This window comes from Rhinoderma darwinii, chromosome 1, assembly GCF_050947455.1.
Source record: "Rhinoderma darwinii isolate aRhiDar2 chromosome 1, aRhiDar2.hap1, whole genome shotgun sequence".
Lineage (NCBI taxonomy): Eukaryota > Metazoa > Chordata > Amphibia > Anura > Rhinodermatidae > Rhinoderma > Rhinoderma darwinii.
Window position 1 is genome coordinate 508784542 of NC_134687.1, and position 21044 is coordinate 508805585.

Consider the following 21044-nt stretch of genomic DNA (forward strand, 5'->3'; position numbering starts at 1 on the left):
ATGGACATTTATTCTGATGACTAAAACTGGAGGATTGTTAAAGAATTCATCAAGAAAAAGCTAACAGAATTATTATGCCAGTAAAGAGTATAGTGAAGACAGAAAATTAACATGAGGGAAGAGGCAAAAGGAAAAATGTATTTCCTTAAGAAAAATACTTCCTGAAAATTCTTTATTAGATACAATTATGAAGAATGACTAGTCTACAGTGAAAAATAAGTATGTATTTATGGCTTTAAATCAACACAGTAATGGAAGACTTGGTGGCGGTTCCGAGGTTTTTAGGAAATATCTTGACAGCATCAATCAGGAAACTTGGTCAACCGACAAACCGGTTGACTAAGAGCTTTTTAGCTAACCCAGGATGTCCATTGTTTTAATATATTACCTTTCTAATGATCAAGTGTTTTTGTTGATTAGGTGTTTCTTTGTAATGGTATTAACTGAATTAATGTTACCATTTGCAAGAGTGAATTAATACTGTAGCTATATCTCTATCACAGCTACTCAATCTTTGCCATCAGTCTTCGGCAGACAACAGCTTGGAAAAACGGTCTTACCTTAATTTCCACCTGATCAGTGCTGCATAGGATGACAAAGCTAACTGAATATTTGCTCTCCAGAAATTTCCATCAATCTGAAGGCAACACATTTGTGGTGCTGCCTTCATATTCAAGAAAATAAAATATCTGGTGAGCAGAATAGAATACTTTTTATTTTTAAGAAATAGAAATGTATTTTTTTATTTTCTAAAGTACAAGAAGAAACCCCACATTGATTCTGTCATATGAGTATATATTCTACAAAGGCCATAATTTTGCAATTAATTTGTAATTAATTTTAGTGAACTTTCATACAGTTAATACAATTACAAAAACATTTTAATTCATTACAAAGATCAAGGATGAACCACGATTTGCATCCCCAAAGAACAGACTATTTTTCATTCATATGAACGTCCGTGTATCATCCGTTTTTCTCCTCTGCAAGCACTTTCTGATATAACTCCTTTTCTGAATTTGTTTAGCAACTGATCTGCGAAAAATGGACAGCACACGGATATTGTCTGTGTGCTGTCCGGTTTTTTTACACACAGACTTTAATAGGCAAGTCCGGACTACAAAAACGGACCACAATAAGACATGCTGTGAGTTTCTTGTAACGAACACACGCTCTGTTGTGTGACTAGCCCTATTGAATTCCATGGGTCAGTGTGCGGTCTGTTAAAACGGACAGCACACTGTCGAGAGATAAGTTTGTGTGAATAAGGCCTTAACCAGCTGAGTATGGTATTTCTATAAAGTTATGCAAGCACACAGAGGAGAAAAAAATAATCGATAGAATCTTTCATACAAGATTGAAACCGCTTGTAAAACGCTTCTTAAGAGATTAAACAGAGACTTGTGATTAGATTACTTGAGGCAATGCTTCGCAGCTAATATATATCTTTTGGGTCTGCTGCTAATGCAAGTTTGAAGCGTTCCACTTACAAGGTACCAATGACGACCACTACAAAACTAATAGGACTAGGATAACGGAATGTATTCAAGTTTCAATCATGCATTTTCTTCCTTTTCGTATCGATTTTTATCACGGTCTCAACCCATGGCCGGTAACAACAAGCAGTATGTAGCACAAGGCTTGGCATGAACACTTTATTGTACATATACATGCAATGACCATGTTCCACTCCACTTTCCCATTACTTGGTGCAACAAGATAAATATGGCTTAAAGCGGCTTCGTCTGGTCTCTTATGTTCCCCTATCCAAGGACAGCATAAGATAGAGGGAGAGGCGCTAAGTTTGGGGACATATAGTTATTATATGATTTGAATCAGTATTTTCATGTAAAAAGCGGTTTAAATGCTGCCAGGACTCAGAGAGAGAGGCTGGGAGTCCTGCTTTCCTCTGCCCACACACAGTGATTGATATCTCTCCTTGTGTACAACCTCATACAGGAAAAGCTGTCAATCACTGTGCGGGCAGAGGAAAGAAGGACTCGCAGCTTCTCTCGCAGTCCTGACCGCATTTATACAAGTTTTAAATGAAATTATGAATCAAAATCACAGAAAACTATTTACCAAGGGCCTTAGGAGACCCGACAGAGCCGCGTTATTTAATAAACGATCGCACCAAGTGAAAAATGTCAAATGCGAGGGATAGACAAATGATATCCTACTTCTACTTTCTCAATATGCTTAGTAAGGCCTGACATCACCAGTAATGCATACATAATGCAACAGTTGCAGTCTGCAGGAATACATGGAGTCATGTTGAAATGGAGAGATCGATCGGCACCTACACCCTGCACCCAGGTGCAATAAAAATTAGCCTTATCCACACTGGAGTAAGAAAGCTTTTTATCAAGCAGTGGTGCTTAGTGCCAAGTGGATATAGAGTAATGCAATCTTCATAAGCAAGGAGGAAAAAGGAAGACACGGCACTCGCCAAATCCAGATTTTCTTCACTTTATTTTCGTAATCCCCCATGATAAAAACCACATGGGCTGCAAGGACACAAACATAGTACTCCCAAAAGTCCGGCAAAATAGCCGTTTTACGTCACATGACGTGTCACCTTGGTACATTGAGTCATATGTGCATGCAACTTTCATGTGATGGTCGTGTGACAAAAGTTGTCATAAAATTAGAGTGGTGTGACTTCCACCACACATCCATAGCAGTATAACCGGTACAAATTTAACTCATATGTTACACAAACCATGTTATTTTAGTCTGCAAAAAATTGACATTTTCATCTACTAATTGCAGTGTGATGAGTATATTCTAGTGTTGAATCTCTAACTTTGCAAATTTACGTGCAGCATGGGTTTTTATATTCAGTGCTTAGGTCTCCTTAGTACCAGCTTAAGTGGCGCAGAACAGCTGCCAATTAACAACAGTTCCATTTGAAACGGATAGATCATTCAACACTGACTCAGTGATACCAATTAGTGAACACATGGATTGGCACAGTGAAATCTTTCCATATTTAAAATAGAAATTTTTAGTTTTTTACTTTTACGAGATTAATCCTGAAAGACGCTGTTATAGGATTCCACGAAGAGAATATAAAAAGTAAGAAAGAGTCATTTTAAAGGACTACTACCCATCCCTTGGTTGAACTTCATGGACATATGTCTTTATTCAACCGTACTAACTATGTACTTTGCAACGTTTAGACAGATCTCAAATTATACCAAAATAAAAAGAGAAATTGTCAAAATGTAAAACCTTATCCTTTAAAGAGGACCTTACATGTCTAATTTAGCAATTTCTAGTATTCCCCATGAAACAACAATTCTGGAACATAATTTCTGTGTTGTGCCGTACGTCTGTTATTCCTCCCAGAAATGATAAATAAATAAGTAAAATGAAATGACAACTGGGTGTTACCATTTACCTTGTTAAAGGGGTGTGCCCCTACACAGACTCACTCAGTCAGCCTGTATAAGGACACACCCCCAACTGGCAACATGTAATTTATTCATAGATTTCTAGGAGGAATAAGAGAGGAACGGCACAACGTAGAGTTCTAAGAAAGATACTCCAGAATGGTTATTTCATGGAAAATACAATTATTTTCTAAGACAGACATGTCAGGAGAGGTGACAGGCGCAGAATCACGTACATGCATGGCATAGAATGCAGCCATTAGCGAATTCCGCCATGCATGTACGTGAAGGAGATCGTGCGGGCACAGAAGCTGTGCCAACACGATCACCGCGGGAGCCCAGCTGTGACTGACAGCTGGGCTCCCGCTGCAATGGCTAGGATTGGAGAAACCTCCAATCCCAGCCGTTTAAAACCTTAAACGCCGCGATCAATAGCAACCGCGGCATTTAAGTTGTTTGACAGAGAAAGGAAGCTCCCTGTCACTGAACGGTGGCCCACGTATGCAATCGCCGACCGATTGCCATGGCAGCCGGGGGCCTAACAAAGTCCTCCAGGCCTGCCCTGGCTGTATGCCTATTAGGCCGTGCCTGAGGCATGGCCTAATAGGTTGCCTGTCAGTTTTATACTGACAGGCAATAATGCTTTGGTATACGAAGTATACCAACGCATTATATAGCAATCAGACGATCGCATGGTAAAGTCCCCTAATAAAAAAACAAAAACGTTAACGTTTGAGAAAAGATAAAATAAAAATCGCCGCAATCGTAAAGACACGAGAAATAAATGGAAGTCATTAAACTGCTGGGTGAACGCGGTACAAAAAAAATACACAACACAAAAGCGGCGAAGATTCTTTTTTTTTTTTTTCCCATTCCCCCCACCAAAAAAATGTAATAAAAGTTAAATCAATAAGTCCCATATACCTCAAAATGATACCAATGAAAACTACATCTCGTCCTGCAAAAACAAAGTCCTCATATGGTGACCTCGACATACAAAATAAAAAGTTACGGCTCTTGAAACGTGGCGATGCAAAAACAAATAATTTTTTGAATTGTGCAAAAGTAGTAAAGCCTAAAAAAAACAATACATATTTGGTATCTACGTAATCGTACTGACACATAGAATAAAGTTAACATGTTATTTACACCGCATAGCAAACTGCGTAAATTTTAAACGTGGAAAATAATGCTGGAATAACGGGATTTTTTTCCATTTTTTCCCTAAAAATGTTTTAATAAAAGATAAGCCATATAATATATGAAGACATCCACCTGGCTAACTACGAACATCAAGGCTACCCATAGTTGTGGAACATGTAATGCATGTGCCTCGATTCACACTAGCAAGTCTTTCAGAAATAATACCACTGGCAGGGTTTTTTTAAAATAGATTCTTCATCAACCGTAGGACAAGAGGTGTTCTGTACCTTATCACCTGTATATGTAACCTCCAACATGTAGGCAAAACTAAAAGGGAATTTAGGAGACGCATTAGGGATCATGTTTGTGACATTATGAGGAAAGAGGATACCCCTGTGGCTCAGCATGTATGGGACTCACATCAGGGGGACCATACAGTGATTGGGTTCTAAGGAATAGAACTCATACGATCGTCAGGAAGGGGTGGCAATTGGAACAAACGCATTTTACAAAAAGAGGCCCAGTGGATATTTAAGATGGAAACTACTAAGCGATTGGGTTTAAGTGAACAGATTTCCTATGCATGCTTCCTATAATAACTGACCCACTTTTGCTTCTACATTATAATATATTATAATCTATCCAAACATAACGCAGGGTGTTCTATATATTCCTAGCCATGTCCTATTGATCGTTTTGCTGTAGTTCCCTTTCTGGTATATTTATTGGCTCAGAAATTTAATGCACTTTACTATGGACCCGCTCTTATGCCATCAATATAGATTTGTTGGGGCTAGTTTATTCTGCCGGCTGCTTCTATATATTATCTTATATTTTTCCCTTTGATGAAGTCTCACCGATATTCAACAATATGGCTGCTTTGTTCCCTCGGTTACCTGGGACGCTTTATGGGTGCAGTTTTCTCATTGGCGCTCCTAAGATAGGGACGTGGGCGCGGCTCACAGACGTCAGACATGACATATCATATGGTGATTGGTGGCCAGCTCCGGTGACGCCGATAGGATGGGCATGACCAAGTTTTTTTTAGACTTGGCGTGCTTTCCGCCGTGTGTGCGGCCAAATACCAGTGTCGTTCATGCCGGGAGACACGATACAGCACTTTTCAGTGCTGTACGGCAATAATCACTAATAATGCTCAATGCTATACTCGTAAACCAGTGCTGGTCAGAAAGCGCCTAGTAATACTGCCCGGTTATATCGAGCTTAATTATTGTCTGTGACCCCTGATTATGCTCCCTTTAATCACTCTGGGGTGTTGAAATGCGTAGGGACAAAGTGTTTGACATTCAGACAATTTAGTGCCAATTTCTCAGTTCAAATATTTCTTCACTAGAGAAGATATTTTGTTAACTTTATTAATACGGAGCCTCTGCTCTCTCATTGCTGTGCTCTAGTATATTTGAGCGAATTGCTTTAGCCCGATACTAGTAAATTTGGCAACTAGACCATTCTTAATGTTAATTTAGTAAAAATTTAATTTTAATCGTTCTTTGAGGTAGTATCTTTCTATTTAATGTGAACGAATATCTTTTCATCAATATAACAGTGTAACATATAATATATACACCCAAAAATTGTGCAATTGAAAAATACAACTCGCCCCGCAAAAAACAAGACCTCATATAGCTATATCAATATAAAAATAAAAAAAGTTAGGACTCTTGGAATGCGGGGAGGAAAAAATGGAAAAGAATGCTTGGTCATTACGGCCGAAATAGACATGGTTCTTAAGGGGGGATCTGTCACTTGTTTAGTAGTAATGCCCAAACTCCTAGCTCATCTAATAGGTGCTGTCACGCTGATAACGCTAGTGAAAATTGTCCCAAAAAGATTATTATTTTAAAAGTTATGAGCTTTTTTTCTAATATGCAACCGAGGCTAAAGTAGACAAGTGGGAGGTAACAGCAGCGATTCTCCTGCGGTGGAGCGATCTCTCAGCCTCTGATGCTGTCCTATCAGCATGAAGCTACTTCACACAGTCTGAGAAACGGAGACTGGAGGGAAGGGGGATCACTTCAGATAGCCAAATCTGGTGGCATATGAAAGAGGAGATTCTAATCTTTCATATGGCACCAGGAACAGAGTTCTAGCTGTGAAACACCTGGAGGTAACACCAGTTGAAAGCACAGTCGGGAATGGAAGCTGTATTCTATATCATCACACGGTGTTGCTGGGCTGGGAAGAGGAGAACTGTATGATGCGGATTGGACAGTGTCATACAGAAAACATTACACCTCCCAGAGTAAAAAGAAAGAGTAACCTCCCATTTGGCAAGTATAGCCAAACTAGAATACGTCGAGAAATGCACATAACTTTGCAAATAAAACTTTTTGAAAAAAATTTACACTGTAGTTATCAGCAGCAAAGCGCCTATTCGATTACTTTGGAGATAGGGAATTAATAAACTAGTGACAGAGCCTCTTTAAAGAGGCTCTGTCACCAGATTTTGCAACCCCTATCTGCTATTGCAGCAGATAGGCGCTGCAATGTAGATTACAGTAACGTTTTTATTTTTTTAAAAACGAGCATTTTTGGCCAAGTTATGACCATTTTTGTAGTTATGCAAATGAGGCTTGCAAAAGTCCAAGTGGGTGTGTTTAAAAGTAAAAGTCCAAGTGGGCGTGTATTAGGTGCGTACATCGGGGCGTTTTTAATACTTTTAGTAGCTGGGCGCTCTGATGAGAAGTATCATCCACTTCTCTTCAGAACGCCCAGCTTCTGGCAGTGCAGACACAGCGTGTTCTCGAGAAATCACGCTGTGACGTCACTCACAGGTCCTGCATCGTGTCAGACGAGCGAGGACACCGGCACCAGAGGCTACAGTTGATTCTGCAGCAGCATCAGCGTTTGCAGGTAAGTAGCTACATCGACTTACCTGCTAACGCCGATGCTGCTGCAGAATCAACTGAAGCCTCTGGTGCCGTCTGACACGATGCAGGACCTGTGAGTGACGTCACAGCGTGATCTCTCGAGAACACGGCTGTATCTGCACTGCCAGAAGCTGGGCGTTCTGAAGAGAAGTGGATGATACTTCTCATCACAGCGCCCAGCTAGTAAAAGTATTAAAAACGCCCCGATGTACGCACCTAATACACGCCCACTTGGACTTTTGCAAGCCTCATTTGCATAACTAAAAAAATGGTCATAACTTGGCCAAAAATGCTCGTTTTTTTAAAATAAACACGTTACTGTAATCTACATTGCAGCACCTATCTGCTGCAATAGCAGATAGGGGTTGCAAAATCTGGTGACAGAGCCTCTTTAAGTCACTGTGGTAATAGGGCTCTCCAAAAGCTGTAAAAAAAAGAAATCGGATACAAAGATAGTACAAAGACTGTAGTAGATTAGCGAAAATAGGACAAATTTCATTTTCCTTTAGTCCTCTAGCAGTAAAACTTACTCTTCAGTCACAGTATGGTTGGCAAATCGCTGTGGTTTATCTGGAAAATCTTTTAGGCACAAACTGCTACAATTCAGAAACCATACGGTTACTAAGAAGTTACTAAGAGTGATAGAAGATTTTCATTTTTGACTGAACTTTTCTTTAAAAGGGGATCTGTTCCCTACAAATTGTTACTGGGGTTCAAACAAGTTCCTACTCCTGGACAGAAACTGATTTCTTGAACGTATTACACGGTCCTGTGATAGTTTTTTCTCCACCAGTGGAAAACTAGGATTGCCTGGGATCTACCATAACAAATATGTACTCAAGGCCAAACCAGGAATTCCTGCCTCTGGTTCATGAGCCATTCGCTATGGTGGATGCCTTGTATGTCTCTCCAGGGAAAGAATCTGCATACCCAGCAGATAGAAGTATGTCTAATTTCCTATCAGTTATATTTTTCAGGTGTAAGCTTGCTTTTAAAAAAATCCAGAGAACATTGTAAAAATAAAAAAAATTAATACTACTATTCTTGTTATATTTTATTATCATTAATCAAAACTCCTCTGAGCTGTCGTACAGAACTCATCTGTGTAGATGTTACATAGTTACATAGTTAGTACGGCTGAAAAAAGACACATGTCCATCAAGTTCAACCAAGGGAAGGGAAAAGGGAAGGAAAAATTTCTACACATAGGAGCTAATATTTTTTTGTTCTAGGAAATTATCTAACCCTTTTTTAAACCCATCTACTGTCCCTGCTGTGACCAGCTCCTGCGGTAGGCTATTCCATAAATTCACAGTTCTCACTGTAAAGAAGCCTTGTCGCCTCTGCAGCTTGAACCTTTTTTTCTCCAGACGGAGGGAGTGCCCCCTTGTTTTTTGAGGGGGTTTTACAAGGAACAGGATTTCACCATATTTTTTGTATGTGCCATTAATATATTTATATAAGTTAATCATGTCCCCCCTTAGTCTTCTTTTTTCAAGGCTAAATAGGTTTAATTCTTTCAATCTTTCCTCATAACTTAAATTCTCCATGCCCCTTATTAGCTTCGTTGCTCTTCTTTGTATTTTTTCCAACTCCAGGGCATCCTTTCTATGAACTGGAGCCCAGAACTGAACTGCATATTCTAGATGAGGCCTCACTAATGCTTTGTTAAAGTATTTAACTACAGAAATTGGATTTGTGACTTTTCTTTATGAAATGGGAGTTATTTGATAAAAGCGACTTATGCAGTATGACTCAAGTTCAATGACGGTCAGGAACACATTGGAAGGGTTTTCATACATGACACTCGTTTCTGGGTTACACAACATATGAACTCCAAATAGCCAGATAAACTTTACTACTTGATTGATTGGAGTAGCACAGTATAAAAAGTTACCTGATCTACTGAAGTGACATCACTTGCAACCACATCTGGCAGGCGATTGGGTGGATTTGCAGTAGCCTAAAACAAATTAAATGAAAATTAATATTTTAATTAAAGCAGGAGAAAAAGATGAAAGGAAAAAAACTGTTAAACCTTTTATTTGAATAAATAGGTGTAAAAAATGATCCCTCACGTGGGGATTGCTATATAGCAACATGTACTCCACCAAAGGCAGAAATAAATCATTGGAAAAGGAATGGAGTTTATAATAAAATATAACTTTCTGAAGTAGAATATAAAACGGGTATAACAAATAACTACATGCATGAAAAAGAAAAAAAGTGGACATATAATAATGACATCCTCAATATTGAAAAAAAGGGTTAAACAAACAAATAGTGCGAGTGTAACCCTCGTATGAAGAAAAAAGCCACAAATTATGCAATGTATATAAAACATTGATGGAATGTAATTTGAAAGCTGGTATTGCAAAAGTATCGATCCTAATATATTTCCCACATATATGAAAAAGGACTTGTAGTAGCTATGGGGTTTGTTGTATATACCCCCCTATCCGTTCCTGTTGTGGTCTCTCAATCGAGTTGGATAAATAAATATGGAATCCATTTACATCCTCAAGTTTGGAAAGATTCTCCCGACGCTTTTCCTCCAGGCAACAGAGTCATCAGGGGAGACTAAGCCTATAAATATTGTTTAAACGTGTGGCACATTACTGGTTGTGGCTCCCAGTTTGAGAGTGCTTGCAGTGGCAAAAGTTCATGGTAGAGCAATGAAACTATTCAGCAGCATCTCCTCCGCTCCATGCGCTTCTGTTGAGCATCTGAAGTTATCTGATAACCTCAGACGCGCAACACGAGCCACAACCAGTAAACATGCCACAAGCTTAAACAATATTTACAGGCTTAGTCTCCCCTGCTGACTCTGTTGCCAGGAGGAAATGCATCGGCAGAATCTTTCCAAACTTGAGGATGTGAATAGGATTCCATATTTATTTATCCAACTCGATTAAGAGAGACCACAACAGGAACGGGTAGGGGGGTATATACAACAAACCCCATAGCTACTACAAGTCCTTTTTCATATATGTGGGAAATATATTAGGATCGATACTTTGGAATACCAGCTTTCAAATCACATTCCATAAATGTTTTATATACATTGCATAATTTGTGGCTTTTTTCTTCATACATGAGGGTTACACTATTTATGTTTATTTAACCCTTTTTTCCATTATTGAGGATATTATTATATGTCCCCTTTTTTTCTTTTTCATGCATGTAGTTATTTGTTATATCCATTATATATTATACTTCAGTAAAAGTTATATTTTATTATAAACTCCAGTCCTTTTTCAGTGATTTAAACCTTTTACTTGCAAGCAGAAGTCTTCCCAGTGTTGTGCAGAATCATTGCATTTTAGACCAAATTAATATGTTAAAGGCTATGGACACCTTTGGGGCCATTTAAAAAAAAATAATATTATTGAATAGGCTGGATTATGGGATAAAACATACGTTTACGATTGGTTGTTATTGAAAATTGTGCTTCGTCCTGCTTCTGCAGCCTGAATGTTTTCTAGTACTTAGAGTCTGCAGAATGCCGTTCACAGTCAAATCAGTCTGACTGACTTTGACGGCTCATTCTCCAGTTTAGAACGATCTTCTAAATTAATTTATGATCAAATCAAAGTTGAACTTTGATTTGCTCGTACATTAGCTTACTACCCTTTAAGTTTGCTGTATTCGCAGAAAATACAGTAAGAGCCTTCCTTTTCATGTCAGCTTCCCCAGAGAGAATTTATTTTTTTATTTTTTTTAAATTTCAAATTCCCCATAAAGAAAACAAGAAAGACACTGAACAGCAAACAAGTTACATTGTACAGTGTTGCTACATTGAAAGTAGTATTTTACAATGCACGTCAAGGGCAGAGATGTCCATGCCCCTCAAGATATATTAAGTCCTCCCAATGATCTTGCTATTTCAGATTTCAAATTTAGATTAAATATATTTTAGTGGCTCATACGTTTAAACTCATTCGCCATTAAAAATGCACAAATGGACGTCTTCCACTTTTTAAAGAAACCGATAGAACGTGAACATTTGTTGAATCACCTCCGAAAGAACACGGGTGGACGGTTGAAGTAATTTAAAGTAAAAAGTACCACTTCGCTACTAGTAATAAAACGGGTGTCATAATTAGAACTGCCAATGAAAGAGCAGAGCTTGGGGTTCCAAAGGGGAGCCCACTTGAATTTATTAAATTTACTACCAAGACCTTTGGGTTGCTGTACAAGACTATATGCTGTGGTATAGGTCAGTTTTTGGCTGATGACATTTCGTGCAGGCTAACAACCTATCAGGTGTGTTTGGATGCAAAGGTACAGTATATTGAATAGAGAGATATTATCCAGTGAAAGTGAGGGATGGTTTTCGCTTTACATAACAGTGCATAGAAGTCTCTAAATTAGTCATTCATTTTACGAGGGTGATTGTGTAACTTCCCATGTTAGTCACATAATTGAGACAGATGTTTTGGAATATATGTCCCTTTAGCCAAATATATCACCAGTAGACGACCCGCTTTGTCACCATAGCTGAAAAGATGCACTTCGATGAGAACGCCAATCTTATTCCCATCTGTCCGACTGCAATTCATAATCCTGATTAGTAGTCTACCATGTTTGTTTTGGGAGGATAGAAGGGGAGAAATTTACGTTTGCCCTTGTCTAAATTTTAGGCCATGTTCCTTTCATTTCAATTGTGTTTTCTTAAAGTTTTGACAGGTATAATTAAATTTCAGCGTATAAATACCTTTGCCGTGTTACGGAAACAGCCAAGCAAATGTTTTTGCAACCTCCATAGAACAGAATGGAGAGAGCCACGTCCCCCCCACCTGGAATAGTGTGACCCCCATTCTCTATATAGATGCGGGTCCCAGCTCATGACCTATGGATATGCCATAAATGTCTAAGTTGCGATTACCCCTTAACCCCTTCAGGACTGAGCCTGTTTTGGCCTTGTGGACACAGATGATTTTTGCAAATCGGACATGTGTCACTTAATGTGGTAATAACTCCGGAATGCATTTACCTATCCAAGCGATTCTGAGATGGTTTTCTCGTGACATATTGTACTTTGTTAGTTAAAAAATTTGGTCGATAAATTCAATATTTATTTGTGAAAAACGTAACATTTTAGCAAAAATTTGCATTTTTCTAAATTTAAATGTTTTATCTTAATGATGTATCACCTCATGTACTAATTGTCTTTGTGTAACATCTAAATGTTGTGCTTTTTTCTAAGTCATTCATTTGTAAACTGCCTGAAGAAGGAGCCTCTGTGCTCTGAAAGCTTGCATATAGAACTTTTATGGTTAGCCAATAAAGGTATCATACCTATTATACTTTTGTCTTTTTTGACACAAAAGTATTTAACATTTCTGCTTGTAAAACAGATATTAATACCACACAAAATAGTTACTAGTTAACATCCCCATATGTCTACTTTATATTTGCATCGTTTTTTTCACGTCCTTTTATTTTTCTAGGACGTTACAAGGCTCAGAACTTTAGCAGCAATTTCTCATATTTTCAAGAAAATTTCAATAGGCCATTTTTTCAGGGACCAGTTCAGAAGTGGCTGTGAGCGCCTTATATATTAGAAAGTCCCCATAAATCACCCGATTTTGAAAACTGCACCCCTCAAGGTATTCAAAACCACATTCAGAAAGTATTTTAGCACTTTAGGCGTTTCACAGGAATTAAGGCAAAGTAGAAGTGAAATTTACAAATGTAATTTTTTTGCCGAAATTCATTTGTAATAAAAAAATTAATCTGTAACACAGAAGGTTTTACCAGAGAAATACAACTCAATATTTATTGCCCAGATTCTGCAGTTTTTAGAAATATCCAACATGTGGCCCTAGTGTCCTAATGGACTGAAACACAGGCCTCAGAAGCAAAGGAGCACCTAGTGGATTTTGGGGCCTCCTTTTTTAGGAATATATTTTAGGCACCATGTCAGGTTTAAAGAGGTCTTGTGGTACCTAAATAGTCGAATTTTTTCATTTTTACAAGGAATAAAGGAGAAAAAGCAGCCCAACATTTGTAAAGCAATTTCTCCCGATTACAGCAATACCTCATATGTGGTCATAAACTGATGTTTGGACCCACAGCAAGGCTCAGGAGGGAAGGAGAGCCTTTTGGATTTTGGAGCGCAGATTTTGCTGGATTGGTTTTCAGTGCCATGTCGGGTTTGCAACGCCCCAGAGGGACCAAAACCGTAGAAACCCCCCAAAAGTGACCCCATTTTGGAAACTACACCCCTCAAGGAATTTTTCTAGGGGTATAGTGAGCATTTTGACCCCACAGGATCTTCTTTAGAGCGAAGGTGACCAAAAAACAGCGATTTTGGCGCTTTAAATTCTTTATTTCTTACAGCGTTCACCGTGCGCAATAAATTAAGTTTTACTTTATTCTGCCGGTTGGTATGATTACGGCGATACCATATGTGTATAGTTTTTTTTTAAGTTTTGCATCGTTTGCACAATAAAATTACGTTTCTATAAAATAATTTATTTTCTGACACACCATATTCTGAGCCGTAACTTATTTTTTCGTCAAAAAAGCTGTGGGAGGTCTTGTTTTCTGCAGGCCAGGTTGTAGTTTTTATTGGTCCTATTTTGGGGTAAATGCGACTTTTTGATCACTTTTTATTCTATATCTTGGGGGGGGGGGTGGTGACCAAAAAATAGCGATGCAGACATAGTTTTACGTTTATTTTGTTTGCGGCGTTCACCGTGCGGAAAAATTAACATTATAGTTCCATAGTTTGGGTCGTTCCGAACACGGTGATACCAAATGTGTGTACTTTTTTTTAACGTTTTCATTTTTTCCCTATAATAAATGACTTATTATAGGAAAACAAAAAAACCTTTATTTTTACACTTTTATAAAACATTTTTATTAACTTTTTTTTTTTTTTACTGTTTACACTATTTTTTTGACCTGCAGCTCTGATCGCTGCTAGAATACAGTCACAGTCACTCTGACAGTTAGTCTACGAGGATCAGCCAGAGGCTGATCCTCATAGGCTTCCATACATGGCAGACACGGAGGCCGTTGCCTGGCCTCCAGATGCCATCACAAGCATCAGCAGCCCGCACGATTGCATGGGGGATTGCAAACCCCCTACATGCGGAGATCGCAATCGAGCGCCGCATGTAATGGGTTAATTGCCAAAATCAGCGGCGATGAGCCGCTGATCGGCAACACTGGAGTGTCAGCTGTCGGGGGCAGCTGATCTCCCAGTTACCGATGCACACCTGGTCGCCGACAGTGTGCATCGGGAACGACACAGTGACTTCCTGTTACTCTGACAGGAAGCCTATCAGGACCAGCCGAAGGTTGGTCCTGATGGGCTTCCGTCCATGGCAGGCCCGGAAGCCAATGTTTGGCTTCCGTTTGCCATACTAACTATCGGCAAACCCCGCGATTTCGGACCGGGGTCTGCCGATATGCTAGAAATCCCTAAAATTCGGCGATTGCAACCGATCGCCGAATTTAAGGGGTTAATTCGGCAAAATCAGCGGCAAAGGACCGCTGGCCGGCAAGAGTGGAGTGTCAGCTGTCGGCGACAGCTGACCTCCCGGTTCCCGGTGCACACTGTCACCGACAATGTGTACCGGAAAAAACTCAGTAACTGTACGTCCTCGTGCGGGAAGTAACCTCTTGCAACGACGTACAGTTACTTACTCGTGCGGATAGGGGTTAACGATAACCTGGCAGTCTCTCTGGGGCAAAGGAAAGGAGTTTTGGATCCAGCACGGACAATATAGTAAAATGGAAAGGATTTTTCCAATTTTATTAGGCCAAACTTTTGGCTAGTAAAAACAGGGGCTTTTAGAGGACCCAGGCCCCTCTGCTCAGGCATATTCTGTGGGCTCATTCAACTTTGCAGCAGCGTGATAACACCAGAGCATTCGGTAATTCTGTTTGACACAGGTGGTATCGCCTCTAAGAATTCCCAAAATAGACAGTTAACTTCAAGGTCCTTAATAATATTCCAATCATTTGTTTTCCTTCAGTGCCTCTTGCAAATGGATGTGAGCGTTTACTGTTTTTTTCTAAATAATTTTACTAAGTTGTCAAAGTGCTCTCTATGCTGCATCAGGTAAGTGTGTATATGCTTAAAAGAAATAGCGACCGCTGCTACTAGTGTTTGTTGTATATCTGGGGAGATTGGTTTTGCCACTTTAATGGCTAGTAATTTGTAGTCCATTTGACTGTAGGCAAAGACATTGTCACCGTCAGAATCCCCTTGATATGTTAAAAAATGAACATGGCATGTATACTTAGCCTGAAAATGGATGTGCCCTAAATTCTGCTTAGAAAATGGTTTATGTGCGCCTATATGATTTAAGTTAAAAAAAATTGTCCTTGTATTACAGATATGTATTACACTAAAATAGCAACAAAAATAAACGCAAAAAAACAATATCACTATGCACTAACAAATGTAAAAGGTTTACCAAAAAGATTGTAATGTTTCAATATTTATTCATTTCTTAGCTTTAGCTATTCTTGATATAAGAAGTCCTGCTGAAAAAAAATTGCCTTGTATAGCTCTGTGGAAAAAGAAGAATAAGAGCTTTGTCAACTTCTGGTCTATTGCAATATAATAACAATAATCCAGACTGGTTGTTTTTTGCTGTGATACAAGGACGTTTTCTAAACCATTGTGCAATTTTCATGTGCAGTGACAAAGCAGGGAAAGGTGTTCTCTAGAGTGATGACCTCCGCAGAAGTCCTTAGTAGGTAATCTTGGAGATGTAAGACATGATGGTTATAGTAGTTGCCAGTATTTAGAATCGGAGGTTATGATCTGTGGAGGAACCATGCTACAGTTAAACAAATGCTGTGTCGGTCACTATGACACTACACAATCCGCACTTGGGGCAGATCAAGCATTTTAAAGCCTGGTTCACACTTAGAATAAAATTGTGTTAATTTCCATTGCATTTTTCTGCTGTATTTGCATCGACAAAATAACAAACAAATCATACTTAAAGATAATATATATGATTACATATGCATCATTTCATCATAATGTTCCCACCCTCTCCGACAGCGAGAGCCAAAATTTTTTTTTATTCTAATAATGAGTATTTGTTGCAGGGGCGTAACTAGGAAAGGCTGAGCCCCATAGCAAACTTTTGACTGGGGCCCCCCCTCCCCTGGGTGTCAAAACAACCCCCCCCCCCTGTAGATAGTGCCTTTTTTACAGCCCCCCTGTAGATAACGCCATACAGCCCCCTCTGTAGATAGCGCCATACAGTCCCCCCTGTAGATAACGCCATACAGCCCCCTCTGTAGATATCTACAGAGGGGGCTGTATGGCGCTATCTACAAAGGGGGCTGTATGGCGTTATCTACAGGGGGGACTGTATGGCGCTATCTACAGAGGGGGCTGTATGGCGTTATCTACAGGGGGGACTGTATGGCGCTATCTACAGGGGGGACTGTATGGCGCTATCTACAGGGGGGACTGTATGGCGCTATCTACAGGGGGACTGTATGGCGTTATCTACAGGGGGCTGTATGGCGTTATCTACAGGGGGGACTGTATGGCGTTATCTACAGGGGGGACTGTATGGCGTTATCTACAGGGGGGACTGTATGGCGCTATCTACAGAGGGGGCTGTATGGCGCTATCTACAGAGGGGGCTGTATGGCGCTATCTACAGGGGGGCTGTATGGCGGTATCTGCAGAGGGGACTGTATGGCATTATCTACAGGGGGGTCTATATGGCGTTATCTACAGGGGGGGCTGTATGGCGCTATCTACAGAGGGGGCTGTATGGCGCTATCTACAGAGGGGGCTGTATGGCGCTATCTACAGAGGGGGCTGTATGGCGCTATCTACAGAGGGGGCTGTATGGCGCTATCTACAGAGGGGGCTGTATGGCGCTATCTACAGGGGGGCTGTATGGCGCTATCTACAGGGGGGCTGTATGGCGGTATCTGCAGAGGGGGCTGTATGGCGCTATCTACAGGGGGCTGTATGGCGTTATCTACAGGGGGGCTGTATGGCGCTATCTACAGGGGGGACTGTATGGCGTTATCTACAGGGGGGCTGTATGGCGTTCTCTACAGGGGGGGTCTGTATGGCGTTCCCTGCAGGGGGGTCTGTATGGCGTTCCCTACAGGGGGGGTCTGTAGGGAACGCCATACAGCCCCCCCTGTAGGGAACGCCATACAGCCCCCCTGTAGGGACCGCCATACAGCCCCCCTGTAGGGAACGCTATACAGCCCCCCCTGTAGGGAACGCTATACAGCCCCCCCCTGTAGGGAACGCCATACAGCCCCAACCCCCCAAAAAAATGTGACCTACAGTGTGAAAAGACAAAAGACATGTATCCCCTCTCCACAAGATCTCCACAGGATAGGGTATACATGTGTGATCGCTGGCATTGATAGGGAGAACGGGGGACTGAAAGTCCCCTGAAGTTCTCCATGACAAACCTCGGACTTCCGGCGTCTGCGCAGCTCAAGAAAAATGAAAGGAGTGCTGGTCACACATGCGCACAAGCACGACCGGCGCTCCATTCATTTCTACGGAGCTGCCGACACAGACCCCGGAAGTCAGAGGTTTGTGATGGAGAACTTCAGGGGACTTTCAGTCCCCCGTTCTCCCTATCAATGCCAGCGATCACACATGTATCCCCTGTCCTGTGGAGATCCTGTGGAGAGGGGATACATGTCCTGTGGAGATCCTGTGGAGAGGGGATACATGTCCTGTGGATATCCTGTGGAGAGGAGATACATGTCTTATGTTTAATGGCAGAGTGGGGAGATACCTCCCTGCTCTGCCGTAGTGTTCAGTGGCGTCCCGCTGTAGCAGCCATAGCGGCAGCTAGCGGAGCCTCCGGCCATGGTGGGGGCCCGTGCAGGCGGGCGACACAGGCCCCCTCATGCCGCGGGCCCCGTAGCAGCAGCTACAGCTGCTATAGCAGTAGTTACTCCACTGTGATAGGGGGAGTTCACACTGAGTTTTTTTACGCGAAAACCGTGGCAAAAAACGTCAGAAAGTGCCTCCCATTGAAAACCATAAAAAACGCCTGCGGGAAAAAGAAGCGTTAGGCTATGTTCACACAGAGTTTTTTGTTTGAGGAATATCTGCCTCAAAATTCCGTTTGGAAGTTTGAGGCAGATTTTCCTCTGCCTGCACACCGATTCTTGCGGCTTTTTTGGCCCACGGCCATTGACCGCCGCGGGCGTAAAACACTGCGAAATACGCTTTCTCTGCCTCCCATTGAAGTCAATGGGAGGTCAGAAGTGTAAACACCCGAAGATAGGGCATGTCACTTCTTTTTCCCGCGAGGCAGTTTTACTGCTCGCGGGAAAAAGACGCCGACGCCTCCCATTGAAATCAATGGGAGGCATTTTCTGTCCGTTTTTGACGAGTTTTGCGACGCGGTTTCCGCGTCCAAAAACTCGTCAAAATACTCTGTGTAAACATAGCCTAATGCCCTTTCTTCGGGCGTTTGTCTCCGACTTCCCATTGACAACAATGGCAGGCAGAAAATGCATTTTTTGATGCGTTTTTCTGCCCACGGCCGAAAAACGTCACAAAAAACCGCAACAAAAACGCGGGAAGTGTTCAAAATATGCCTCAAAATTCCGGAAGGAATTATGAGGCAGATTTTTCTACCTAAAAACTTTTCCCTTCTCCCATGAACTTTTTTATTTGATGTACATCATGTACCTGCCCTCTGCAGTCTGCACGTCCTCCGCCCGTCCTATGAGATGCTAGTACTCCGGCAGTCCTGACTTTACTCCGGCAGTCCTGACTTTACTTCGGCAGTCCTTGGCTCCTGACTGTACTGTCCTCCGCCCGAAGTCTCGCGTCGGTCGTTTAGCTCCGCCCCCTGTCCTCTCCCCTGCCTGAGCGCTCCTCCTACCACGTCCTCTTCCACTGTGTGTGGGAGGACTATCTGTGGAGTGCACAGTGTGCAGTGAATATCACCAGGCCCCCGCACCCCCCCCCCCCGCGGCTGTCACCGGCCCCCCCCGGATGCCTAGTGTAATGTTAGTGCCGTGACTCGTGATGCTACTACTAGGCATGAGGGGGCCCGTGCCTCCAGGCCTGGCAGTGGCACATAATGTAATGTGCCTGACTGTCAGGGCGACACGGCCCCCCCATGCCTCGGGCCCCGTAGCAGCTGCTACTGTGGTAGTTACGCCACTGATTTGTTGGATATGAGCGGAGGTAATTTTAATCCATATTTCCCGTATATGGTTTAATCTTTCCTTTTGTAAAGCCAAAGCGGATTTAGAATACTTAGCATTATTGTGTTTGTACCGATTTCAGAGTCACGCTATGTTGTGTTCTCCATTCATAAATACTCGTTCAAAATTCTGCTGGTTACATTGTGGAACGCAAAGCGATTTAGCTCCATTCTACTGTCTGACACTTGACCTAACAGCATAAGCTGTAACTTTAGAAGTCCACTTCCATACAGCAGTGTTTTTTTGTGCATTCATAAAATGCATACAAAAAAATATCACACCTAGAGCATTCTTGACGTCACAGGGTCAAGAATGGGGGAAAAAAAACAAATACACACATTGGTGGAGATCAATATCGGTTTCTGGCCTACAAAAATTGTATAATATGGCGTTTGGACCACTGTACTGTACTAGGTTGCAGATTTTGTGTGAAATCCTCACGAAAATTATGCAACAAATTTATCACATCTGTACATGTCCGGTCACCTTAGGTCTCAAATAGGCTGCTCCCTAGTAAGCACCCTGGCAACAGGAATCCAGAAAAACTAGGAATATGCTTTATAAGTCCATGGCCATATTAACGGAGGTAAATAAATCGCTTTTATTTAACTTTTTATATTGGTAAGAGCTGTAACGCTATATAAATAAATAGCGTATGCAATTTTTTTTCATTTTGCGGAAGTACAAATAATGCTCATTAATAAAAGAAATTAGTACATTTCTCAAGAACAAATGTCTCATGCAACAAACTAAATGAGAGCTTCTAGTAGTTCAAGTATAAGCACTCACGTCATGGTTACCAAGTGACGGCAGATGGTATGAACAAGACAAAATGTACTTTATAGTCACATGTGCAACATATCATGTTAATAAAACCGTCACGGGGTGTCTGCTACAGTCAAAGCCGCAACGTTTTTCTACTCCTGTAAAACCCCTTTGAATTAATTGGCACTTCATACAGTGGGTATCTTTTACCCAGCATGCTGTAACTGGCATAAGGTAATAGGTTATGACACGGCTTCAGACACCAACCTAGTTGTAAAACACAATGCTACAAATGACACACTTTTATTACCCAATTTACTGTGATAAATAAAACAACAACCAGAGAATTCAGCCAGGAGGTTAAGTAGCCGCAATCCTAAGCACATATAGATCTCGAAGAATGCTTTATGTTTATATGACCTGGAAACAGCAGCTTCTGCTGGTGTATTAATAACAGATGGAAACACAATTATCTGGAATAACTTTGGCACGCAGTTTTACGATGCAAAAATAGCCTTCTTGGGTAGATAAACTATTTAAATAAAGACTACATATTGAAGTTTAATTAGGCAATGTTTGTTCATTTGCCCATAAGATCATGATGGGTTGATAAAAACAATTTTGCTATTCTTTGTCAAGAAAATAAAACCTGCTG

At 41.1% G+C, this 21044-nt stretch overlaps 1 protein-coding gene across 1 annotated transcript in view; it reads right to left on the reverse strand.

Annotated features, from left to right (window-relative positions):
* Positions 1–21044, reverse strand: part of HSD17B4 (hydroxysteroid 17-beta dehydrogenase 4) — a 321488-nt gene that overhangs the window by 89921 nt on the left and 210523 nt on the right. The window contains exon 17 of the mRNA XM_075836285.1: positions 9327–9392. Within this exon, the coding sequence (XP_075692400.1) occupies positions 9327–9392 (66 nt within the window). The remainder of the gene's footprint in view (positions 1–9326; positions 9393–21044) is intronic.